At 40.7% G+C, this 27,515-nt stretch overlaps 1 protein-coding gene and 1 long non-coding RNA gene across 2 annotated transcripts; one reads left to right on the plus strand and one right to left on the minus strand.

Annotated features, from left to right (window-relative positions):
• Nucleotides 1–1,370: 1,370 nt before the first annotated feature.
• On the minus strand, nt 1,371–27,229 carry LOC107075767 (uncharacterized). Its single transcript, XR_001477259.2, has 3 exons — nt 26,863–27,229; nt 5,688–5,832; nt 1,371–1,651 (listed from the first exon to the last, which is right to left on the minus strand). It is a non-coding gene; the product is annotated as an uncharacterized lncRNA (long non-coding RNA).
• Nucleotides 20,618–22,021, plus strand: phlda2 (pleckstrin homology-like domain, family A, member 2). Its single transcript, XM_006642451.3, has 2 exons — nt 20,618–21,239; nt 21,670–22,021. Exon 1 carries the CDS (start codon nt 20,780–20,782, stop codon nt 21,206–21,208), a length of 429 nt encoding a protein of 142 aa, XP_006642514.3. The 5' UTR covers nt 20,618–20,779; the 3' UTR covers nt 21,209–21,239; nt 21,670–22,021.
• Nucleotides 27,230–27,515: the final 286 nt, after the last annotated feature.

Genomic DNA, 27,515 nt, shown 5'->3' on the forward strand with positions numbered 1-27,515 from the left:
CTGAACTTCTTCAGTGTGTACATTTTACATTAGGTACAGCTAAGTTAATCCAGCCAAAAGCTGTAGACCTATGCATCTAGGTAACTGGTTAGAGTGCTGTTGCCACACTGACTGAAAACAGAATTTCTCATGCCACCAGTAGGTTCTGCCTTATCCCAGGACCCACAGTTTTAAAATTAGATGTTTTGCACATTTCTCACAAGACCAGGAATCCTCCAGTCATAGACTCTCTTGGCCTTTCTGATTTTTGTCTGCCCGATGGTTTTATTTTCCCAAGCCTGGGAGAAAACAGTTCAACGTGTTACCATGGTAGATTTAAATGGCAGTCAGCCTAGAAAATAGTTAACTATTTAACATTAAGTTTTGAAACACTGAGCCTCTCGGAGAACTGAGAATATCGGAGTGGAATTCAAGCCAGAGGACATAACCTTGGAGGGTAGCAGTTTGATAAACTTGCCCTGAAGCGCTGGAGGCCAACACTGAACTTACTGGTGACTGATTTTTGCATTTGCCTGAAAGCTCGTACACGGTGGAGTATTTTCCTCATTTGTGTGGCGATTTACTCAGACCTTTGACTGCTCAAAAGATGCCCTGACATTGTGCATTGTTCTGCTCTTTCCACGCTATGCTTTTACCCTTTTTATGCAGAAACACAGCTCAGTCATCTGCTGAAATTTTAGCCACATTGGTAGGTCTGCCTTTACATTGCAATATGTAACCTTTTACCTTTAAGGGTTTGTAGAAAGGGACAAACTATGATGATGAGGAAGATCAAAAAATGAGAATTATTTGGTAAATGTGATTGATTACCACTACAAACCGTCATGTACTTTACACTGGCATTAATAAGTCTGTTATTGAACAAGCGGAATTTTGAAATGTTGCAGTCCAGCACCCTAAGTGGCTCCAGAACAGCAGTGGTATTGGTGCTTTAACCAGACAGTCATCAAACCTGACATAAGCTACAAAATTCCCCTGTGAATCAGCAGTAGAGCAGTATGGGTAGGGCCCAACTCGACACAAAGCAGACCATTTTCTAATTGTATCGTCTGTCTTTGTGCCAAATGTGTTTGTGACACTGAGGTACCTTCACCTATACATTCTTTACGTTTCCTTCGGGGGAGTTGGGTCCGTTTTTCATTACTGGAAACATTTAGGAAACACTGAATAGACACACACAGCAGCCCAATTAAAATTAAGGAGGTCGCAGCATAGAGTTTTGGTATGTTTTCAGTCAGTGACTTAAAAATTCAGAAGGTTGTCTGCTGCAACTTTAAGATGAAGCTATGGAAGGACTTACAGTACATAAACATGAAAGCCAAAAAAAACATTCTTGTTTAATTTTGTACTTAAATATAATATAACTTGAATGTAAATCTCCATTACACACGTTTAAATACTGATTGTTAAGGCCCTTCCTAATCACCTTATTCTATAGCATCACTGTGTAAAAATTAAAACGTACGTCCTAGGCTTCCAGATGACCGAACTTGTTAACATCCTCATTCTAAGAACAGGTTGGGCTGTCTGATCCAGATGCAACTCCTGTCAACCAGGATTTCTGCTGGGAGCAGAGTTGGAATTAGTTAGCCAGGGCAGTGCAGAGCTCTCCCTGGGCAGCTCCCAAGTGGCTCCAGTGAGCCAGGACAATCTGGGTCAGTATAAAAAGAAAAATGCGAAACAATGTTAAAATAAATGTCACAGAGTGTTTGATGAAATATGATTTCTACTGTATAAAGCACAAATCACCAACCAGAAAAATGTTTTCGGCTCTGTATGAACAGAATAAAGCACAATAGTGCACCTTTACTCCAGGATGAATTAGGTCCAGATCTTTCTGATCTCTTCCTATTAAAAACCTGTGGAAAATATTTGACGTGAAAGCTGCTGCATGTTAAAGAGACCTTTAATCTGTTTATACATGTAGTAGAAAACAGGGAGCGGACAGAGGAAGGTTTTAACAGCTCAGCACACTGGGAGCTGAATTTGAATTTCAGTTAAATTGAAGATATTGCAATCTCTTAAAACTGGGTTCTGCAACTGAGAAATACAGGCATTAGGCATTGCTAATACTTTTTGTAGACTGTATTCCATAAGCTGCTTTGACTAGGAAAGAAAGTAATAATCACAAGACAAAGTCTGTGACCACCACGTGCAGCAGGAGAGACCACCCTCTCTCTCGAAAGAAGGTCATTCCCAGATCACAAAGGGAAATTAGATGCAGACACCTGTTCCAATATTTGTGTGTCAGTTTGGATTTGTTTTCAGAGTTCAGCCAAGGCCATCCATCTGCAACACCCTTTTCTTTTTGTTCAACATGATATATTGAGGCCAATCAACACGCTTTTGTATTCCAGCTTCATATTTTATTTCAAACCAATTTCTGAAAAAAAGTTTGCTCATTCTCCAGGAAAGGAAGAATTGATTCAGAGATTTCAGCTTCAGCTGTCTGTAAATAAACATAACATAATGGTGAGTTTGTGATTTCAGAAATACATTATCTGTAATGAAACAATGATCAATTGTCCTTGCTTCAGTTGAAGCATGACTGCATTCATCTGCATCTTTTTAGATTAAAACCTTTTCCCAATTCTCTTCGGATTCTTGGAGAAATGTCTGGAGCTCTGATTGGATTGATCCCATATGTGATCTTCTGTCCCCGTTTTGCGGGAACATTGATTTTTAAACCCCCCTGGTGGGTTTTTCTAGAATTTTGTAAACAATCAAGCAGTGATCGGTTATGCTAAAAAAAGAAAGTTCTTTCTTACAGACCAGGTGTGGTTTCAAACGAGACATGGCATACAGGAGTGAATAAGAACATCCTAATGCTTCACTGATGTACTAGAAGATTTCAGACACAGGAACATGGGATTTTGAGGAAAGCTGAGCTGCACAGACAGTTTATAGAGCTTCACTGGGTTACCTAACCGGATGTTTCACCATCTGCTAACCAGGCCTCTGTGCCCTCTCAGGAGGAGCCTGTTTCCGACTGTCTGCCTAGACAGCAGCCTTTCCTAGGATCTTACTCTTGTGAGGGCCTCTTGCCTTGGCAGCTCATCAGTGATTTCCGTTCCTTTGAATTCAGTCCATTAACATTTAATCCCTGGGTTGTTATTACCACAGCAAGCAATTATTAGAGCTTGAGTGGGCAGCTCTTCACAGAGGGAAAGGCCCTTTTTTACATCTGCTTTTTATGCTTGAACACGTTACTGATCTTCTGTTTGGGTTCCAGGGCTGTGTGATCGCCATGGCAATGAAAAGGCTACAACACAGGCTCGTTCTGCCAAACCCTGAGTCAGGAGGAGTTACATGATAACACCTCCAATTTTCCAATTTTGAAATGAAAGGCTGCCAGAATAGCTGTGTTGTTAACAGTGATTCATGAATGGATGTAGTTTAGTGCTTGCTATGGGTTTGTGGCATGATACACCTACTGTAGCCCTGGAACAGTAATAAAGAAGGCATAAATCATTCTAGCTTCAATTAGCCCAAAAGACACAGGGTGGGGTTAAAGTCTGTGTGGTTTCCCTCCACTACCACTAACAATGACTTAAACATTTACAATTTTATCAAGGTCTGTACCAATATTTGCTCAACCATAATTTCAATCACATATAAAATGCCATGCCGTTTTTTTACTTTAAAGATTGCAATTAACTCTTTTTTTTTATAACGGACCATTTTATGCTTCATACTTTGGAACCACTAATTATTGTCCTGGCTCACCACCCAGGTACTGCAGAACATCTCCGCGAATGCGCACTGCACCAGGCAGGGACTTTAGCAGCAGCTACATGGGAGGCACATGTCTCACTGATGTCTCCACAAGTCTGCGAGGACTCGACAAGTCAGGCTACTTTTCCACCAGAGGGAGAGAAGGTCACGGCCAAATACTGCCCACATCACCCTGTTGGCCATTTGATCATTGTATCTTCCTCCAGGTTGGGCTGTGGGCTACAGGACTCGACCCGCATTCGGAACAAGTGCTTTTACATGCTTTAAAATTATGGTTCAATGCCAGCCACTCTGGCATCACACCACATACACAAGGAATCTGCGTTAGATATTTACGCTGACACTAAGGACAGGAAGGAAGGAGGATCTGTTCAAGGGCATTGGAAATGTTCGCAAAACACCCTGACGCCTAAACTCTCTACCTTGGATGTTGTTCCTTATTGTTTAAAGATAGTCCAGGCTACTCTTTTTGAATTATTTTTCAAATGTGTTGTTTTAATGCAAAACTATTCCCTGAGAAAGCTGTGAAAGTTCAGAGTTGTTTTAACCATGCCCAAGACTTTCTTATTGATCATTAGGGGAATTCTATGCAGCTTCCTTTCCTTTACGATTTAGCGCAGTGTAGCAGTGTTTAACATTTACTATCTTATTTCCGGCTCATGAATGGCAAGGTTATGTCGCTAACACTTTTAGAATCGCTAATGAAGTGCAGGAGGTAATTATGTTCGTGACAGTATCTTTGAATCCCATTCAATTTCAGTTTTATTGCATTAATGAAATCAGTAAAGAATGGTACTTCCTTCCTTTGATTATCCCCCTTGATTTATTAAAGTCATAACTCTTTGTATGTTCCCATTTGCCCTTTGTTTAATATCAGGGTAGGATGTGGTTTTGTAGACATACCATGAGTGCACAGTGCTAAGCTTTATCTCTCTAGTTAAAATTTACTTTCTTTATCAGAAGTTATATGGATGAATGTAAACAAGCTATTTCAAACGAGCAGTCCAGATGATTTGCAGTACAGGTTATTCAATATCTACCGCAGTTTCGTTTTGATAATAAAGGAATGCTAGCTGAAGCACCACATTCACAGTATATACTGTATGCTTGTTTCTGTGATAAAATATCTGCATTTTAGTGCGTGTGGCACAGACACACACACACCATGAGTACTTTCAACTGTTTTGAGAGTAGTTTTTTATGCATAGCTTAACTCTGTTGTCAGCAGGAGCACCAGACTTAAAAAAGCATACCCTCAGCAAAGCCTGACATTACCTGTGGCTTCTAACACTGGTATAAAACCACCTGCAGGACTGGCATACAGCTGTGTTTGTGTACCATCTCTCTCCCTTTGTCTGCTGGTCAAGGTCAGAGTTAAACACCTGTTAGTATGAGCTTAACAGCTGTACGTGTCTGAAACCCTTTAGCCATGCAAATCAGGCCCCCGAGCAAACAGCTTTCAACACTTATTCTTGAATGAACTTCTCTCACATAGATTGCTGGGTATGATCTTATTTTGTCAGCAAATTATCTCCCTTGTTTCTGTGTCAATAAACACAGAGCCAAACTGCCACAGCAACAGGGCGAGGAATTATAATGAGTTCATGGGCCTGCTCTTAACCACTAAGTGCTATAACTGACTCCTTCCCCCAGTCCCTGTCTCTGCTTCTCTTGATCCCGTCACCCTTTCTCTCACTGCTACAGTCAAAAACCAACACTGCCTTTGATTTATTTCCGTCTCCTACCATATTGTTTGTGATCTGCCCTTTCTTGACAACATGTGCATCTACCCGGTTCCTGGTCCAAGCCTTTGTTCTCTCTAGGCTCTACCAATGCAACTTTCTTCTAGTTGATTTTCCTGCATCACCTGCTTGACATCTCCAAATCATTCAAAATGCTGCTGCTTGCTGAATATTCTCCATGCCTTGCTTGTAGAAAATCCTTATTCTTACCTAAAGGCTACTTGATAGCTCCGACTGTTCCAGCCTCCAGTCCCTCTCCCCTCCTCACACCCTGTCTCATCCACTTGTCTTCTGCTGGTCGCTAGGCTGTTTCTTCTTGGCTTCTTGCTCAGTTGATTCTGGTCCTTAGCCACCCCTGTAGTGAGACAGGACACTATGGGTCATCTGGGCAGAATATCTTGCTGCACTTTCTTAAGATCCACCTGTTTATACCCTAACCTTTAGATGATTTATCATTCTAATTTCTTTTTTTTCCCCCTTAATTTTTGCAAACTTTTATTTTCAATTATTTAACTTGTTTTGCCATTATAGTCAAACTGTTGTGTTTATTAATTCATGTTGTTTATCCCTCTTAACTATATGTACAGTAGTTTTACTCTCTTTAATTGTCAGTTCCATTGTTCCCTAAATAAAGTAATAACTACTGCTGATTCACATGACAGTTACAGAAATTGTAAAATGTAATGTAAAGAGGATTCTGCTTTTCCTAATTAAGAGCTTAAAATATTTAAGTGTATGTCTAATATGTTAAAACTGCATCTGATTTGTCATAGTAAGGAACCAGTCAGTACTTGGGGATAACAAGGGATGGCCTGTTTGAACTTTGCAATATCTCAGATGCCTCACTCTAAGAAGCTGCTGTAGATGTGAGACAGATCTGCTCTTATTTTCATCAGTTTTATAAGGAGGCTACCGACTGTGCACATGCTGTTTCATCAACAGAAACAAATCATTAACATTTATCAGCAAGAATATTTTAAAGTTTTATACTTGCACATGTGTAAGTACACATCTATATAAATTGTATCAGGAATGCAATCTATGTTCAAACAAATATCCTGAACTTTGCACAGTCAATAATGTATTGGAAATTATTTTGCCTGTAGGTTTTAGGGTTCATTGACAATCTGTGTATCTGTTTTAAGGCTGGCACCTCTCAGATCATCTTTCAGTCTGGAAATGAAAAAGCAGGACTGAAAAATGACATTGAAAGGTGTTCTTGCTTTAAACTGTCTCTGACCACCGTAAGGGGAACTTCTGCCTGTTTTTGTCACATATTGTCAAATGTAGTTGGATTGTAATTGTTATTGTTAAGTAGGTGTCAAAGTCTGGACATTTTATCAACACTTAGCACAGCCCTTCAAGCAAACCCATCCATCTATTTTCTATCTGCTTCTTCCAATCCAGGGTCGCAGAGGAGCCAGAGCCTGTCCCAGCGAGTAGCACAAGCAAAGTGGGGTTCACACCGGATGGGATGCTAGTCCATCACAGGGCAGACAGACAAACACAGACAAGCACACACTCCACTAACACCAGGGCCGGTTAACCTGCTAGTATGTCTTTAGACTGTAGGAGGAAACCGGAGCAACCAGAGGAAACCCCATAAACACAGGTGGAGCATACAAACTCCACACAGACAGTGCCCCAGGTCCAGAAATGAACCCAGGACCCCAGCGCTGCGAGGCAGCAATGCTCACCACTGTGCCATCATGCCACTATTTCATGGAAACCACCTCCTACAAATTCAATATTTCAATGCTCTCAAAGGGGCTTTGGCTGAGGTGGCAGAACCTGTCTCAGTTTATATAGCAAGCACGACTTGAGAGCCAGCAGGAAAAGCAGAATGATGTTAGCCTGATAACAGGTGTTGTGAGTTTAAGTAGAGAGGTGGGGCATTCTCAGGCGTTCTGTTTAATTACGCTTCCCATTGTCTTCATTTCCTTGGTAGTGAGGCTTCTTTTCTTTTTTCTGTTTCCCACGGATGTGGTTGCCACCTATACATAGCTGAGGCGTATTTGCACAATAGTTAGAATAGTTTCTGCAAATCATGCAAGGACTCATGAAGGAATACTTGTACGCAATGCCTAGTGAAAGCACTGTCCCTGCTTATACAAATAACCTGGCTTACATAAAAGTCTGTTCAACATTACAGACTGTCCAGAAAAATGCCTTGATTTCAAGTCTGTGTGGTGACATACTGCAGATACAGATAGGCTGAATGTGTTCAGATGGCTGTTGTGGTGTGTGAAATATTTCAGCCTGTTTCATCTCTCTTGCTGAAAGCATGTGTTGTACAGGTGGACAGATGGTGCATTCCTATCAGAGCCTATTCCTGTGTGTGGTCAACAAGGGTGCGTTCTGACTTCACAAAAGGCTGTTTATATTGTGGTTTCCCAGGAAATAATGACACCCTCTCTTTTTGAAGGTGCACAGCAATTAAGCTAAAGTTTTAATAAAAGCCTCCAAAGACATGGTGGTAGGTCAACTGGCTTTTCGGGAAACTGGTGCTGGCGTGAGTGTGTCTGTGTGTCTGTGTGTCTGTGTGTCTGTGTGTCTGTCTGTGTCTGTCTGTGTCTGTCTGTGTCTGTCTGTGTCTGTCTGTGTCTGTCTGTGTCTGTCTGTCTGTGTCTGTCTGTCTGTGTCTGTCTGTCTGTGTCTGTCTGTCTGTCTGTCTGTCTGTCTGTCTGATGAGATGGACTGGCGTCCTGTCCAGAGTGTATCCTGCCTTGTGCCTGTTGCTGCTGGGTTTGACTCTGGCTACCCAGCAAACCTGTGTTGGTTAAAGCAGTTAGAAAACGGATGCTTGGAATAACATCTTCTCCAAAACATTGTACAAAATTGAAACATCATATCGTTTTAGATACCTGTACTTTTCAATAAACATACTAAAAAGACTTCTTCTTTTCCGTCAACAGTTATGGAGGAGGGAAATTAAATTATTATTTTTCAGTCATACATTAAATAAAGTCATTCTAAATCTGTAAGCTGAGACAAGTGGCCCATCAGGCTGCAGTTTATCCCAGTTTCCATGGCAGGAGACAGACAGAGGATGACTTTCCACCTGCCAGTTCAGCCCTGGGCATCTGCCCCAGCAATGCTTAAACATTCAGACAGAAGTGTACAAAATGAGCAGGATTTGTCTGGACATAGAAAAGGTGGAGCAAAATACTTTGTTTAACAGTAAGACTTATTTTTTACTCAAGACTATTCCACTTCCACCATAGTTCTGGTAACAAAAGCAGGGAAATGGAGAAGGCAATAAATTACCTGAATTTCTTCTTAGCACTGACATTTAACACCTACAGTGTAAATATTCAAGAAACATTTCTCTCAATACCCGGGAGAAGCTGAAGTGAAGGGAAGCAAAACTTTTCTGTCTTGTGTCAAAAGGAGGCAGAGTTTGCATACCATTTTGGTGTGGCACAGTGAGCAGGGCGTTGCTCTTAAAAACCTGGGAAACTGAAGCCGCAGAAGTGCTTTCACTTGGATTCAGTCCACACCTATTACCCAACCTCTTGGCATGGGGACAGACAGTGAAAGAGATTTGGAACTTTTCAGCTGGTTATGTCTGTGGCCATGGGAATACGACACCAGCAGGCTGTTTCAGTATGAGGGAGAAGACCCTGGTGATGCCTAGAAAGGTCAGTGCTGAGATGAACACAGGCTCTGACACAGGGGAAGGGCTGTTATTTGAAATGCTGCAAGTGTGTGAAAATGAAACTCAAGGAGGATGAGTAACCATGGGATGGTTCTAACTGAACAGAGAATTGTGTGTAACGACTTTACAATTACATGAAGATTGCAAATAATTACGGAGCATTATAGCATGAAATTAAATTACCACTACCGATGGGTGAGCAAAAGTTTTGTAATGACAATTAAGGAATATAATCCTTTTAATAGTTTTGGACAGGGCAATATTTGGACAATGTTTTTAAAAAGTGCAATCCTTTCAATGATAAAATTCATATTAAATTATTTTTTTATCCATGTAACAAATATTCATCCATTTTCAGATCCTGCTTTATTTTTAGGAGGTTACAGTGAGCCAGTCACCAGTCTCGTGCAGGGCACGCTCTTGCACACACACGGGGGAATTCACAAGTGTTCACTCTTCTCTAGTGCATGGCTTCAGACAGGGGGAGGGACCCAGAGAAAGGCCATGCAAACATCCAGACACCTTGCAAGCTCCACACAGAAAGCACCATCAAACAGCAGTGCTCACCACCATGCCTCCACACAGCCGGTCTCACAAATGTGTTTACCAGTAATTCCACTTGCACAGTTTAAAATATATATATATATTGAACCTCTGCAGGTGATTTAAAGCAGGAAATAAAATGCAAACAGCAGTCATTAATTCTTAATAACACCAATTAGACTCAGCATTGCTCAATCCTGCTGGGCGTACTTGTATCTGGAATGTCATTACAGGTTACATTTGCATGTGTCTGATCCAGTGGGATTACAGTAAATTGTTAGGAGAAGCTGGCCAGGTGATGAGATGAGATGACTCAACGGAACCTTAGTTCAGCAACAGGTTTAGGAGAATTAACTATGAACAACCTGCTTTAATCCAAGCTGGACAGGACCTGACAAAAGGAGACAGTCAGAGTTCGTACTTGCAGAGGCATGGAAATACTGGAATCGCCAGACCCACTTGGGTGGGGGTGGCTAAACCCCTGGACACTGACCTGTAGGCTGGGATTTTGTAAATAATGGAGAACATGATGCTTTAGCAACTGGCTCAGCTGTTGACAGGAGGGTTTTTGGAAACTACTGTAGATTAAAGGGAGTTTTCCAGGTTTTCTGGTTTCCTAAGTGTGGTTACCGGGGAGACTTTCACAACTTTGTTTTAAGGGAGAGGAAATGTTTGTCCTGTAAAAAGGCAGCTGTGTCATGGATATTTCATCAGGTAAATGATGACATTTGCTTCCACTCCTGGGTTAATGGTAAACCACAATTACAGGAGCTTGTTTCCATACGTGGACTCAAGTCTCCTTGCTTGCACTCAATCCCTGGCATATCGGTCGAAGGTGAGGAGCCAGACAAAGGGCGATCCAAAGCACACCCCCACGCTGGCCCCGTTGAGACCCGAGAGATCCCTGCCTGAATCCGGAAGACCGGGAGCCACCCTAGAAGCAGTGCTCACCGGCGAGCTCCTGGTGGGCGGGCCACCCACATGCCCCGTGTGACCACATGGCAGCTCACCATGGGGGGGCATGGGGGCCAAGTGCAATGCCTGGGAGGAGATGGGCATGGGCAGGGCATGGGCTTCTCTTCAAATACCGAGACACTGATTTGCTCGAGGCAACAGGTCTGATTTAGTCAAACTAAGTATTCAGCATATCCTGCATTCATTACCTTTGATTCTTGCTTCCGTCAAAAGGGAATGATTTAGTCCGTCCTTGGGCAAAGTGAAATTTCTGTCTCGTAACATGCAGGTCAGGATCTTCTTTGCAGTGCTTTTTGTGTTACAGCTCCAAACTTCTTGAATCCTGAGTCTTCATCAGTCTTGTATTGAGAAATTTGGTGAGATCATTTTCACCTGTTATTTGAGAAACTGTTCTTATGTATGACTGAAAACACAAAACCAGAACACATCTAAAAGTGACCCATAGAGCACTTAAAAGGGTTTAAACACAGCAGGACTGTAAGACTTCATCAGCTTGATTCTACCATGGGCTTTTCCGGAAGCTACAGTGTAGTAACAAAAAAAGGCTTTCATTAAAGCAGACTTCGTTATAACTAAGCTACCCAATGATAATCCAGAGATTTACACCCTGGGGAATTACAGTACTCTCTTAGAAGGCAAGCCCAGTAATTAAACAGAAACAGAGGTGTAGTGCAGAATACACAATTATGTAGCACTGCATAAAGAAATATTAAGACTTGGCAGCAGACAGGATATGTCTTCCTGAATCGACTTTTCCAAAAAAAAAAACAATCCCAAGCAAAGTTCCTAATGGAAGCCACACCTTGAAAGACAAACAGTCATTTTCACCCATGACTCATTCAAAAGAAATCCAGAAGCTATTTCTGTACCTTGCGATAACGTGCCCAGCAAGAGTCCAGGTAACCAACAGTCAATTCATCCAAACAAAGGGAAGGGTTTCTCCCCCCAAGAAGCTGCTGGCAGCTCTGCGGGTCTTTACCCAGGGCCTCTGCCTGTGCCCCCACATGGCAACAAGACAGCCCTCCCCAGTTCTCTGGATTCCCTGTTGGACAGACCTTCGGGAAAATCGAAGCAGCATTTGATAAGCACTGACAAGCCCCGTGCTGAGCTGAGGGCCTCTTGTTTGTAACTTTGATCATGTTCCTTTCTTATATGATATGATAAGACAGGTGAGAGGCTTGTTCTTTAGCACAAAAACAGTTCACAAGGAACAACAAGCTCCAGGAATCTAATACTTTGTGAATGTTTATTGAGTATTTAAGTAGTGTCCACTAAGTTTTGGCTTAGCCTGCCCGGTGAAGAGGTAGCCCCCTGGCCACAGGTCGTCGAGGAGGCTGGGACCCCCATTCAGAGAGAGGACTGAACCCAGACAGCTGCAAAGGTGGACATGGGGTGTTGGTCAGACAAATGTGACCAATAATGTGAGATGAGGCGTGTGCAAGAGTGATATATAGACAGAAATTCAGTACTGATTGTAACAGCAGGGTGCGATTGACCAGTCTGTTGCTATCCCTCCACAGCTTCAGTTAAAAACTTCCAGTTCTCAACAGGGCTGTTCAAAACAGCCTTCCACAGGCTTAACCCTACTGACTAAACGTTCTGATTATCAGTGCCTACAAGGGGAAGAAAATAATTGTAATAAAGTAATTAAGTAACTACAGTACATAACTACTCTACATAAGGTAATCTGTAGAGTTTGGAAGGAACAAAAACCCAAAGGTCTACAGCACTTAAAAGAGGTTTTGGAAAACTTTTGCACTGATGGAATTGTATTTCCAAGGGTACCAGGTGTGGTACAGGTTTACTAGTTCAAGATTTTACAATCCATAGACTTCCACAGATCTTACAGTATGTCATTCATAAAGAGCCTTTGCACGCTGTTTCAAGAATAATTTAATGTGTATCTAAAAGATTCATAAACAAAGGAAATGTAAAAAAAAAAACTAATAAAAATTATTCTTAATTTCTGCAAAGAAAGCACCTGATTCTGCATATAGACTACAGAGTTAATAGTAACAGATCAAAGCAAAAGATAAAATAAAAGCCTCTTCCATCGGGGTCTTTGTTTCCCTTTGCAGAAACCTGTCCTGTACAAATTCTGGGCACAGAAGCAAACAAAGTGAAAATCCCTCGAGATTATTTTCAAAACGGAGATTTTTAGCTCTTCAGGAGGCTCAGTGATAAAGGCCAGTGAAACAGTTTCTCTTCCGCTTTCTTGTAGCGACCTGTAGGAGGGGTAGCATTTAAAAAGACACAGTATCGTTCCCCCACCCACAGACTCAGCCTCCCTCAGACACGGCCTGCTCAGGGAGCGTCTCTTTCCTGCTGCTCTTCATGGGTGAGCTGCACCAACGCCAAGCTGCTTCTGCAGCTCAAAGTGCTGAAGGCTCAAGTGGGTGTTTAGAATTTCTCCCATGGAACTGGAACACAATCTGGCTGCTTGTCAGCACTGGCTTCCGTGAACTACACACCCTCTTTTATAAAGTAACCTTTTGCTTTCATGAGCTGGGACTCGGGATAATGGAGCAGACCAGTGCATCTGGCAAACGATGCTTTAAAAGCCTCATAAGTTATGGACACCACAACCTTTTTTCTATTGTGTTGGGTGTTTAGTGTTTTAGGATAATAGATTAACGAGTAGACTCCCCACTTTTTTCTTTCTTCAAATAATGTTCAGTCAGATTCCTTAGATTAAGTTATAAAAATATTGTTGATATTCTTTTCTGTGTCTTTTGTTGCCTCTTTCTAAATTCACCTTGAATTGAAACAGATATTTCCCTTGAGTCTCCTTCAACAGGACAGTGTCTTCTTCTGCTTGGGGTCAGTTTGTCACGGAGCCAGTCCTGGCAGGGTACAGTCTTTGCTGCATCGTTTTGTTTTCTCTCTCCAGCTTCAAATTTTGTTATGAAAACTTTACTAGTTACTATTTGGCTGACATTGCTACCTAAAGTGGGTAGCACAGTGCAGGAGTGGTCAGTATGGCCGCCTCACAGCACTGGTGCATTGCTAAGCACACAAGTTAAAAAGGTGTCTCTTTTAGGTGTTGAGAAAAATCCCCTTGCCATTCTCCCTCTTGGTAGTTGTGAGGCATTTAATATTAGATAGTGAAAATATTATTTTCATCTCACACACAAAACGGATGGTCAAAAGGCCTTTAGTTCCACCAGTTTACAGGTAAGTCAGTCAAGAAGAGTTAAGTAAATGATCCTCTGAGCCTGGATAGGTGGCAACAATAGCACATCGTGGGCAGACAGAATTAATAATGTTAATTCTAGGTGATGAACCCAGGGAATTGTGACTCTCAACTGTGAAAACTGAACTGAAAATCTTCAATGAATTATAAAAGATGAAACCCCCCCAAAAAAATTAATTCCTGGCTATTTTATATAATTACATTCCTACAATTTATAATTATATAATATTATACATAAATAAACATTGTTTAAAATATTTAATGTAATAAAAACTTTATTTGGTACTATCCACATCTGCAGAACAAAAAAAAAACAAGTTTTTCAAGTTTTTGAAAATCCAGTTCAATTTTTAATTTTGAATGTGGATATCTCCAAACCTATATTATCTAACATCTAATATTGTCTTAATCCAAAGGGAAAAGAAAAATATATTTTTTTACAATTTACTTGTTATATTTGTTACATGTTCTAAGGTTTTTGATTTGTGTAATTAAATAACTAAAATACTAGAATTAATTTTACATTTTCCATTTCATTTATCACCCAAAATAATTGTAGCTGGTGACTCTTCCAATTGTAAACCAACATCTATTGAATTAAAACCAATTTTATCCTTTTTAGTTGTAGCCAAAAACAAAATATTTCAGTTAATATTCTGTCCTTTTTGCAAGGACAGCTTGGAAGAATCAAGTGTGGTTTCTAAACAGCGACAGAATCACTAAACCAAAGTAATAATTCATTTTTAGCATTAACTGCTACATTTAACTTAAAGCAACAACATGTTGAGATGTTTGTATTGACTCGGATGCATACAGAGCTGGGAAATAGCCATCTTAAATGCAAAGAAAGAACCAAACTATTATGAAACTCAAAGATCGCAATGCCGTAAAAACATAAAAAAAGAAGCTCCTGGCCATCTCATTATAAACAAGTGCATCTCTGAGCTTAGGACGAGCCCTGTCAACCACACGTTGGTAATCTAGTCCATGTTATTTGTCACAATATACAGTATCCTTAGCTCTAGTGGCAGTGCAGAACTGCTGTGGGAGCTGATTGAGATGCCGAAGCAAAGCACTCTTGATATGCCGCACAACATCAGCCTTGCGACCTGCAGGACAACGTTTAGCTTGCACTTGAGCTGAGAAGGGCACACACTGGTCTTGACCTTGGAGCTCACGGGCACATTGCAAAATGGCAAGTTGGTATGGAGACACTCTTAAAGGTTTCCATTCCTTGCTTACTGGTGCGGAATTCTAGGTGGCATGCTGAACAACAATAGACAATTCCAGGTTAGGAGGGCTTATATACAGTACAGTAAATATAAACACTATAACTGGAGGTTTAGAAAAAAGCATAGCTTGTACACCAAGACTGAACTCACTTATGAGCTCTGTTAACCTGTCTGACAGGTCAGGGATTCATTACAAATAATCACATAAGGAAGTAAGATAATTATGAGGTCAGATTATTATCTTGGAGTTTAAATCCTGTGAAACACCTGTGGAGACGAGGGTGGGATTGATGGATATACAGGCAGGGCTCTGGTCAGCTTTGCCTGCCCTTGTTCTCGACCTTTACCAGGGGCTGACTCATCTCTTTCTGGCCTCTTCATTGAAAGGCTGGTGAACTGGAAGTGACATCATCAACTCGGCAAAAATACAATCTCACACCACACATGTCCTCTGTTGCCGTCATCTCTTCACTTGCATCCTGGCTCTCGTGTGTATCGGCTTTCACAGCTTTTTTGTCTCTTTCTCATCGGACTGAACAAAAATCCCCCAAACCTCTGCCAGTCATACTGCAGTCTGCCTGGCACCTCAGTAGTTAAATGGTCTTTAATAAAAAAATATCCTGTTGTGAAATTCTATGGAAGCTTATTTCCAACAAAGGACATGCCTCTCATAAATAAGTTGTCGAAACTCCTATACGATAAAGAAAGGTTTTTATAGAAAATCCCCCCAAATTAAAGGGAACTTCTCTGGAGCAACTTCATGATAAAACATACTTAATTCAGAGCCAGTTCAGTTGCTACTGTTAGAATAAACATCCCCTGAAACAGTGAGTGTTTAAAATCACACACATTCCTCCACATCTCCTTGTCACATTCCCATGAAATCCAGAAATAGAGCTGTTTCCCCTAAAAGCAGGACTGCAGGAGCCTGAGGTCTTGAGTCTTTCCCAGAAAGAACATCAAAACTGCAAGTCAGACCCAAACCTTCAGTCTGCGGCAGTTGCTGTGAATTAGGTAAATGATTTTTTTTACCTTTTTTTAACAGACAAAAAAGATTAGAGGTGTCTATTTAGGAATTCAAACTCTCGAAATGAATTGCCCCAGTCAATCCAGGTTGACATTCTCAAGATCACAAATGATACAAGATCTTGGGGACACAAAATTAGATCTGGGAGTATTCAGAAAACACATTTTTATGCAGAAAGTTATGGAGTTCTGGTCTTCATGTGTGTAAACAACTTGATTGGACTTTTGCCCATTTAGGTCAATAGCACCAGAATAAGCTGCATATCTTCCTTGCAGCTTTTCAAGCATTGTTGTTTTAGGTGTAATTCATCTGCAATGGCCAACATGCCTTTTGTTGCAGATTTGATCTTAGGTCTTTTTAACCGGATCACCTGACTGAAGTGGCAGAGAGATCTTCAGAACATGTATTTACAGGACTGGATTGTGATTAAAACTTACTCAATATCCTTTTTAGCATATCAGTAAAAGTCTAAGACTTTTATTGGGTTTATGATTCCCACACTTTTGGGACTTTCGGCTAGCAACAAGAATATGTCTGAGCTGCACTGAGTGTATCGCTAGTTAATGTTAACTGAAGAGGTCCCAAAGCATGAAATTGTGGGTTGATGTGAGGATTTATTTTGAGATGTGTAGACATTTGAGTAGGATGTTTGCACTTCCTGCTGAGAAACTCTTGAGAAAGGAACCTTCTGGATACATGAAGGTGTGGAGTGGCGGCTGTCAATCTTGTGAATAAAGCCTTTCGGACCAGAACTCTGACTTTCTGCTCTCTCTTTGCACTGCCAGTACAGCAGCTATACTGTTGTTGCATGATGAGCACACTATGCCTGATCAAGTCTTATTAGTGCATTGAATATTTTCACCATTACCTCTTTGTGTCCAAATCCTACACTTTTAACTAGACAGCCAAGCATTTTCATCACCCTTTTTAAGGCTTCTCCATACAGTCTAAATAACGAACACAGAATATTGACATAAACATTCATACAGCTTTATCCAGTCCAATATTTTGTATTTGATATATTGTATAAAATGAACAATCCTGTTACTTTGAACAATACAGCTTCATGTGATTACAACCTCATCCTCAGCAGCATGTTTCAAGCAGTTCTGAGAAGTGCAGTATTCCTGCTATGTTCATGTACTGTAAATCCGAAGGATTTGTAAGAAAGGCTTGTCAAGAGCAATATTCCTGGTTTATCTGTTTGAACTGGTCACAACGCCCTCTCGCCCCACCCAGATGTGCACACACGGCAGGTTAGGAAAGCAGTGCAATGATCAAGTCTTTAAAAGGAAAGCTTTCCAAGGGACACTGGGTCACGGGTGACTTCAGGCAGTTGTAATAAAGAGCTCTTTGTGAGTGAGTGAGTCACTGTTCCACTCCCTGAGCTTCTAGCTGCCTGCTTGACCATATAGACTGGAGAGGAGAAGGGGATTTCTCATAAAACTCTGAGAAGATACAGCTGTGGCTCAAGCCCTTAACACACCCACCCAACTGCTAACACTGCACAAGCACAGATACCTTCCCAATCTCGTCATCCCTCGGTACGAGAGTTATGAAATACAGCACTGGTACATTACAATCTTGAGGATAGGTCTTTTCCTCAGCTCTCTCAGATGGCAAGATCATCCACATTTTCCTCTCGTTTGTTTGTTGTTTTTTTTTACATTTATAGATATTTAGTCTGTATGCTTCTTTGTTTACAATTAAAGTGGAGCAGATTTTGGATTGGAACAAAAACCAAACCATTACAAATAACCGCAACCTACCCTTACCCTTTCCGTTTAGAGCTATGCAAGCTGTGTCCTAACCGACTTTATCACAGGCTAATGAGGCCCTTTGTTATTCTGGCCAGCCACAGATCTACCTGGAAACAAAAGAGATTAATATGGAGAAAGACGGACAAATGCCACCCATTTAGTTGCCATACCAGTAGAATGGTTCCATCCACTGCGACTTTCATTGCAGGACGAGGGGATTCTTTTGTTAAAAATGGCTTATTTCCTTCTCTTCGCCCATGATGATCTGCAGTACTAAACGACTAGTACAGATTTATGAGTGGCAAGTGGTTTCCTCATTTAAATTCAACCCACTTTTTGTCTGATTTAAAGGAATGGCTGACGCATCGTGTGGTACGTCCACCTGTCCGCCAGTCAGCCACCCCTCCTACAGAGAGTAGAGGAAATGCTGTGAGTTAAAAAATGAGTGTCTGCTGTCTCACCACAGTTCTGAGGGTAGGACTTCCCAGCCCTTGTCCCAGGACACCAGATTCCATTGAATTTCCTCATTATATTATTATGATGTTATTATAAAGCATTGCTTTTTACACTTTGTTAATTGCTTTTCGGCTCTAAATTAACATGGAGATACTTGTATTGTCTTAAGAGCCGTTTTAAAAAAAACGAATTTAGTAAATAGAAACTTTAGTCAATGTTCAATGAATGTGGAATGCCCAGTTAAGCTTCTGAAATGTTTATAAAGGTGATCATGAATTTCACTAGAGTTATAGTGCGAAATTAACACCTTAACTTGCACCAGGATCGCTAGCTTCACTTGTCGTTTTTGCAATTACATCTATGCCAATGTCAGTCGAGAAATAAATATAATTATGTTTCTGCTAAATTGTGAGGTGGACTAATGGATATGAACTACCTTACAGCTTTCAAGATTTTCAAAAAGCATTTACTGTCTTAGAAGAGGAACTGTTTAACGGTACATAGGCGCAAGTCCCTGCTGTCTGACTACAGGGGTGTGTGCGAGGTGGGACAGCGCATGTAATTTGGTTGGCCAGCAATGTGAACTGCTATAGGTGCATGAGCAAACCAGATCACATGCATATATTGCTATATATGGAACTTGTTATTGTAGCTGTAGAACTCTTGTAGTTAAATCCTATTATACTGTAAATATTACGAACATTAAACTTACATTTTGTGGTCTGACAGCGAGCCTTTGGACTGGTCATTACACGGCTGTACCAAGTTCCCACTATCTTATCGACCAACTGTAAACAGCCATGAGGTGGCAGTATGAATTCAAGCAGCACACAGCTGTGAAGAAGCTAGAAAGAACGATTTCAGACATGTCCATACATGTAGCGGATATTTGTTTTTCACCGCAAACATAAAAAAGTCTAATTTCGTGGCTCAAGAGATTTTCTTGGATAGAGCACGTTCTTCTTGTAAGATGAAACGCGAATCCTGTCCATCATTATTTTGCAGATAAGCGAGTGAGCTGTTGGAACCATTATACACTGTATTATATCATGTACTATATATACCGTATTATAATAGCATAGTCATTGACACTGTTGTTCATGGCAAGCTGTGTGCATACACAGTAATTCATGCGTTTTACTGAATCATAGCTCTGTGGGTTTGTGTCTCAAAGCATAACACATAATGTTAGAATAATAAACTGAACCTGAATTATTTAAAAATGCTTTCCTTATCTAGTTTTGAGAAGCAGTTTGTAATTGTTCAGGAAATATTAAATGTTTTTTACGTGTACAAAGATAGCATGGTGACACGTATGAACAGAACAGAACAGAGTAATGTTAGCCACATTACTGTAGGTGACGGAAGAGATCGATCTGGCTCTGAGCGAGATTCAGACACACTACTGACTGCTGAGACACTTTATCAAACTTGCTAACAGACCCAGGGCCCATGCTTATGAAGTATTAGTTGCAAGGGATGTAGTGCAGGTTTAACAAATATATTATTGTTACTGTATACGAAAGAAAGATTGTAAGTTGTTGTTTTTAAAACGAAACAGAAATGTTTGTTATTTCGGGGTAGCCTAAATAAACACCAGTTTGCAAACATGATTGTATCGGTAGTACAATCTAAACTTTCGCATTCCTCGCAAGATGACCCTTTCTTAGAATTTAAAGTGGGAACGAAATCTGTTCATTACGTTACTACTATACATTAGCTCACACTGAGATCTCACACGGCGTGATTATCGTGATCTTTGCGCACCGCCAATTTCTGCTTCGTAAATATATCCTTTCGTAGCTAAGGTTTCACGATTTTAATTGCAAAGCACTGTCCTGATGTGGTCTTTGTAAAGAACAGGATAATAATCATTTTGGCAAGGATATATTGTTCAGAACTTACTCTTCTGTTTTTTTATGTTATTAAACATTGAGATCGATGTGACCAGACTTAGGCTACAACTAATAAAAGTTTAGTCATGGCACATTTACTTACAAATGTGCCATGGTATCGTCGAAATGTATGTAATGGGAACAGTGGTTTTTTTTTTTTGGGGGGGGGGGTGGGCTTTTTGTCACATTCATTTTAAGCTTTACTTAAGTGTTGCTTCTACATAGGTGTGCACTCCGACAAACGTAAGGGCGCATTTTTATCCAAGTCTGTATTTCGCCGCAAACCTCGCCCTACCCCTTTCCACCTACACTGATTACTCAAGTAACTGGTGATGCATTCCTGGTGACGTCGGAAGTAGGGCGGGCGAAGGGGAGTGGGTCATTATAAAATTTCTTGGCTTCGCCTTCATTCAACAGCGTGGAGACCGGAGAGCGACGCGGGCGGAAAAGCGCACTTTCTCCGGGGAGTTGTTGGGGCGCATTCGAGCAAACTCGGGATCTATACTGTTATCTGTGGACTAAAAGTGAAACAAGGAACGTCCCTGAGAGCGAACTGTGACTATATGCTTTTAAAAATGAAAATGTCGGCAGTCGAACTTTCCCAGGTTTTAAAAGAAGGGGAGCTCGAAAAGAGGAGCGACAACCTCCTTCAGTTTTGGAAAAAGAAGACGTGCGTCCTCACGACGGACAGCCTCAACATTTACGCCGACAGCCAAAAGAAATCCAGAGGCAAGGAGCTCAAGTTGCAGTCCATTAAGAAAGTGGACTGCGTGGAGCGGACGGGCAAATTCGTCTATTTCACCATTGTCACTACAGACAACAAAGAGATCGACTTCAGGTGTACGGACGAGGACACCTGTTGGAATGCGGTCATCACCATGGCTCTGATTGACTTCCAGAACAGAAAAGCAATTCAGGACTTCAAATCGCGACAGGAGACAGAGATCGCCTCCCCAGGACAGCATGAAAGGCGAATGGCGAGGTCTCCCTGAGAAGTCCGCGACAAAAGACCTGAAACAAGTGGTGAGTAGCTCAAGACTCAATACCATTCATACTGTACATGACTAGACCGGTAGTGAACCGGTAATACCATTCATACTGTACATGACTAGACCGGTCACCGGTGGGTAATGATCTACACGCTGCTTAGTGCATCAAAAGTTGTAAAAATATACTTACAGTATGTGAAAAGATGTGAATGGCTTATGTCAAGTATCCCTGCCTTAGAGGAAGAATGGGTTTAGAATAATACAAAGTAAAGTCTTGACAGAATATCGGCTTCTGTGTTCTGCATTTACAAAGTCTAGAAATGTGTACTTAAACTATGATTGTTGATTGATAATGCGTAATTACTGTTGCATACTGACTTTTTGCCACTAACGTCTACAGAAAAGATATCTGGTTCAGTGCGTGAATTGTAACCTAATTTGTTTTATTTTATTTTTTTGTCTAGAATTTTAAAGTGGACCATGAAGAGTGCTTGGACCAAACGAAGACGTTATTAACAGGTCTGAAGATGAAGGAATGAGAAGGGCGGACACGTCCTTGGGGACTTCCGATACTGGAGCCGCGTGTGCCGGGCTTTTGAAAAGACTGAAGACTTCTTACCGAAAACCAAAGACTGAATCTAAAGACTCTCAAAGCTTCAGCACAAAGCTTTGGGTGGCTGAAACGCTTCGCAGTATCACATGTGTGTTAATTTATTTGTTGCAAGAAACCTCTTTTTTGCATATTCGAATTGTTTTAAGTTATTTGTATTTTAACTTGTATTTATTGTAATAAATATGATTTTAAAAAAATGAAAACGAATAGGTCCTTATTTTTACCCCCCTTGGGATAAACGGATTTTGTGGCCACCTCTTTCTCCAGTAACAACCATTTCAAAATACAAACACCAAACCCAAAGCCGTATATAAAAGAAGCTTTCACTAGGCTAACAGCTGAAAAAGTGGATGGGGAGAAGTGCAGTCTTGTGATGAATCTTGTACAGAATTGGACAAATCTGGATTTTTTACATCAGCCGAGTTCTTAAAAGGAACTAACTTCCTGCCCCTCCGGTGGCCTCTGTCCCCAATCCTTTTTTATGGTGCCAGCGGAGTCTTGCAAAACTAATTGGATTAGTTATTAGTCACTCTTACAAAACTAATTGGAACCCCTGTTGCTGAGGAAAGACTATGGAACTATTAGTGTTATTTTGGTTGAACACTGACAACTAATTTTACTACATTTATGTAGAAATAACTTTTTTATACAAGATGGGTATTCTGAGGTGGTGATTTTCATATATACAATAAGTTTGCTAAACTGTGAGATTCAAATCTGTACTCTTTATCGTGCACAACAGCCAGATGACATCTGAAATGCACCAGATGCTGGTTTGTCCTTTTCAAAAGAATCTGTTTCAGAAAGGTAGGATTCTAGAAATTTAGAAAGGAACACTAATTGTACCTTCTGCATGTGATATTTATGCATCTTGCAATTAAATAAGTATGGAAGCTAATCTGTCAGTATGAACGACCTGGAACACAGCTGCCTGTGTAAAAAATAGTTTTAAACATAGTAAAACAATGCTTACAGGAGATTCTGAATTAACAGATTAATATGTAGTTACAAGGCAAACAGCCAATCTAAACCTAACTAAAAGTGCTGGGGCAGTCAGGTGATTTCCACCTTTATAGCCTTTCTCAGAGATCACAGCTTAGTCACTCCTGATTCATTCATCAGGTAATATTTGATCTGATAAGGATTGCAGTTCCTCTGCTTACTTTTTTAGGAGGGATCCAACAATGCCTTTGAAGGTGGTTTTATTATTGAGGTAGGTCAAAGCTTTATAATGGTTATAACTGATTGTTGCCATGGTGATAGATTGTAAGAATGTGGAGAATGTGGAAGTTACTAACTGTATCACATCCTGTCATCTACCAGAGCACCATTCTGCAGTACACTGGCACCCCCCTTGCTTTAATTAAAGCAGCAACACTTGGCCCACTGTGCAGTGCGGGTTTATAGGTACAGGAATGGATGTGTGAAGAGTTGAGGGGAAGTGACTCCTGGGGATGTTTTTTTGCAGGGACTGTTGTATGATAACCTAGGCAAGATCGGTGTGGTGAACGTCTGACGACTGGTCAAAACAACAAAGCAAACAAAGAGTGTACCCTAAATTAGTCAATGTTCACAATTCTTTTACCACTTCTATGTGAAACATATATGTATTCAAAAAGGCAAAGACTGAAACAATGACATAGCAGACAACAGCCAGGTGACTATCATTCATGTGGGCTTGGACAAAAGATGTAAGTGGGGGTGCTTAAAATTGACGAGTTGAAATCCATTTAATAAATATTAAAGTAAGTGATATTCCCCAATTATTTTTGTCCTTTTCCCTCAACAAAATATGTCATTCGTCCTATAATAAGCACTCAGATATTAAAACAGAATTTATTCTGGACTTTCTGTTGCAGATGAACATTGAGATTCAGTTCCGTTATATTTCACTGTGAATGAGCTGTAGTGGTGCAAACTGGGAAAGTAACACATTTGTCATAACTGGGCAAGGTGCTAATAAACGTAGAGAAGGCTGCATCAGATTTATGTTAAACATAAATAAAGTTGACTGGCTGTAAAACTGGCTGGAGAGTGGTATGCAAAGAGCATTAGGTATACATTGTATAACTGGGACCTTACAGAGTTTACACAAGGTAATTGTGAAAAAGACAACACAAGTTGAAAACTTCAGCAAGGTTTCATCAAAATGAAACCACTTTTCTAAACATTTTTTCGATATTCTAATACTAGCACTCCTCATCCTGTTTTTCTTCCACAAGAACACTTTCAGCTGCTGGATTCCAGCCTTTCATGTGGCTGTGAAAACGACAGCAGCCATGACAATATTGACAACAGGTCAATACAGGTCATATAGTTATGGCTCCTCATATGTAACAGAAAAATAAAGACTGACGATAAATACATACAAAACACTTCATATTCTCCAGTAATTATTTTACCATTAGAAAATAGATATCAAGCATGATCAAAAAGGTATGTAGTTGGAAAACTTGCTTTGGATCTCACATTTCACTTGGTTAAAACACCCATGTGACATCTACAGATTCTTTCACAAAGTACTAGAAACCCATCCTTTCTTGTTTTTGTCCTAGGCTGTCCTCTCTGTATGGACCACATTTCCGCTCACAGTGGGGTTTTCTTCAGGATGAGAGATGATGTTCTCAAGACCACGTTCTACCTGAATCACCTCAAGTCCTAAGTGTGGATTGAGGAATGTGTCACATGGCCAGAGCTCGGAGGTGAGCTGGGACCTGTCCTCACACGTCAGCGGAAGGCTCTCACCCACACATCGTAATCAGAACAACCAAGATGCACGGTACACAGCAGCGTCTTGAGCAGCCATTATCACATTTAAAGGCAAATTTCAAAGAAAGGCCGCTGGTAACATCTGACAACTCATTACACTAAAAAAAATCGTGAATTGCGATTAGCTTGGTTTTCTGACCTTGTACCTGACACACTATTTCATCTGAATAATGTGAGCAAAATGAAATATCCTTCTTGTTTTGGTTTGTAGACCTTCAAGGCAGAGGAAGACTGTTTTCTCCCATCTACCCATTTTCTAACCACTTTATCCAGAACAAGGTCATAGGTCAGGCAGAACCTATCCTGTCAAGCGCCAGGCGCAAAGCAGGATACATCCTGGACAGGACGCCAGTCAATCGCAGGCCACACACAAAGAAGCCCATTAACCTACCAATAGGTTTTTGGACAGTAGGAGGAAACTAGAGCACCCAGAGGAAACCCACGCAAACACACTGAGAAAGTCCAAACTCCACGCAGATAGCAGCCCCGGGCCCCTGCGTTGCAAGGCAGCCAAGCCAGCCACCACGCGACCATGCCGAAATCACACGGCACACATCTATTTTTATGTCATTGCTAATACTCCAAAATGGCAAAATAAGATCAAATATTCTTTCTTGCTGTTGCTTTATTTGAAAAACAGATCACTTTCACTGTACGGAAGACACCCTGCTACAGGCTGATTCAAAATAAACAGAAATTATCAGGAAATAATTCAGAGGATTAGGTGTTTCTACAGAAAATGTGGTTTCCTTTACAAGTAATTGCTAAAGAGCCATGCATTGGTTGAACCAATGCAGTACTTAGTACAACACTATTTCTTCTGAGTTTAGCAAGGAGGCCTATTCAGAAATGTCTACGTAGAATTGCTATTTATATTTGGAAAGCACGTCATAAAAATATATCTGCAAATTGCAGGTGCAGCTCGGCCATCAATAAATTAGGTGATAACATAATGAAATGTTTTCCACTGCCTGGATGAAACCATAGAGGACAGTATTACATATATCTCTATGCATATTCCTTTTGAAAAGGCAATTTTCTGCTATAGCCAGAGGTTAGAAGTACAAATACATTTTACAAGCTAAAATAAAGAAATGTACAGTACTACTAACAGACAGGAATAATGGCAAGTTAACTGTGTAAAGTACTATAGTTCTGAACTAATACAAAAGGTTTTTGTCACATGGTAATTTTTCACAATAAACTTTTATGGATCTTAATGTTTCCTCATACTTGCTCAAAACAAATCTAGTTGAGCTGTTTTGTATGATAGTTCAAAAAGTAAGTGTGAAGGTGAAAATGTACATGGCTTATTTTGTTAAAGGGTGGTGTAACTTTTATTGCTGACAGAAAAAGTTAATAAAATCATAGTTTTGGGTTTTGGGACGGTAAGATTAGTTTTCCCATTTGTGTTCTATGCAGTAATCTTTTCCACAGGGGTATGTCTCCGTGACAATGAGAAAGGTTCACAGAGCGCTTGTAAAATGAGCTGGTACCCAGTCAGTTCTGAACCACGGAACAGGCTTTGAAGTAAGATCTGGCTATGAGCTGATCAAAGGAGCTGCCGATCTGAAGAGTTTTACTGGAATATGACAGGGTTAAAAATAACCTGTATTAAAGTTCCCTGTTCTTAACCACTTACCCTTCACCTCCATGTGCTTGGTGAATGTGGCAGGAGCAGACTACCGCAAAGCAACACCAGCTTTACACTTCTCCTGCATAATGATCAGACAGCCTGTCAAGTGCGACCCTGAGGCTCTCTGGTCTAACCTCTTCTTTAAGAGCTTTCCCTTTGTTCCCTTGAAAGACAGATCGACGTGAAGCATGGTGTGTTCAGAATCTGGTACAGAAACAGCTATAAAATACGGCCCTTTTTCACATTGTTTTTTTTTTGTGTGTGTGTGTATACAGTTCACTTTTATAAGGTGGAAAACACGGGGGGTTGAATTAACACCTGCAAAGAAGATTCGTTGTCAGTGTTGACATATCTTTCTCTTAGCGATGCTACAGAGCAGGGCCGCAGCCAGGAATTGATTTTTGGGTAGGCCTATGCAAAAGTGGGTGGCCCGGGCCCTGACTGACCGTCCTGCCAGCATAGGGGCACCCCTCCAATTTGCACTCCAATCTTCGAGCGGTATAATCAAACAGCCGAATTAGCGGCCCCTTTTGTATATACAAACTGTCCCTCTCACACACACTCAGGTTGAGCAACAATTACCTGGGCTGCCGAACGCTACTGTGCCACGGCGGACACACAAAAACGATAAGTACCTACCTCTGCGGTGAGGTTTTGGCCTTCTAGACCAGACACAGGCGTCGGGGTTTGGAATTGAATATGGCGATAATCTTGTCATTGTCTAGAAAGTCGGCAAATTCCCGTTCAAATGACAGCTAGTTTGGAAAGGTCTCTCATGTGAGGACTTTGTCTTTGGCTAAAGAAAAGCTGCAAGAAGTCATTTTCACTTGTTGCTTGTAACAGTCCGAAGTATTTCGTATGCCTGCTTTTAGATTGTTCAGTAGTTTTACGAGTTACTCTGAAGTGAATATTTTGTTGCAAAATGCGTCCGAAACACTGTATTTAAAATACCATCCGGGGTTTACCTTGCCTTGAAATATTCAGCGGACTTCGCGTAACATTCCAGAAGAACGTGCGCGCACGTATGGGTTTCAGAGCTTGGAGTAAATGCATCGCAACAAGGGTAATGAGTAATAAGTGAGAATAAAAACTGCAAAGGTAAAATATAAGGTTAAAATATTAAAGTATGAAGATCTTGTTTGATCCCTTCATGGTGCTTTTAAACTTGTATGAAACCCACGAAATTTGGTATTCTATTTTCGATGCCAAAAGACACCTAATTTGGAAATTCAAAAGCAAATCATGTAACGCAAACAAGGAAAAAAAAATCTTAAATTTCTTTGGATTGATTG

The sequence above is a fragment of the Lepisosteus oculatus genome, chromosome 21, assembly GCF_040954835.1.
Source record: "Lepisosteus oculatus isolate fLepOcu1 chromosome 21, fLepOcu1.hap2, whole genome shotgun sequence".
NCBI lineage: Eukaryota > Metazoa > Chordata > Actinopteri > Semionotiformes > Lepisosteidae > Lepisosteus > Lepisosteus oculatus.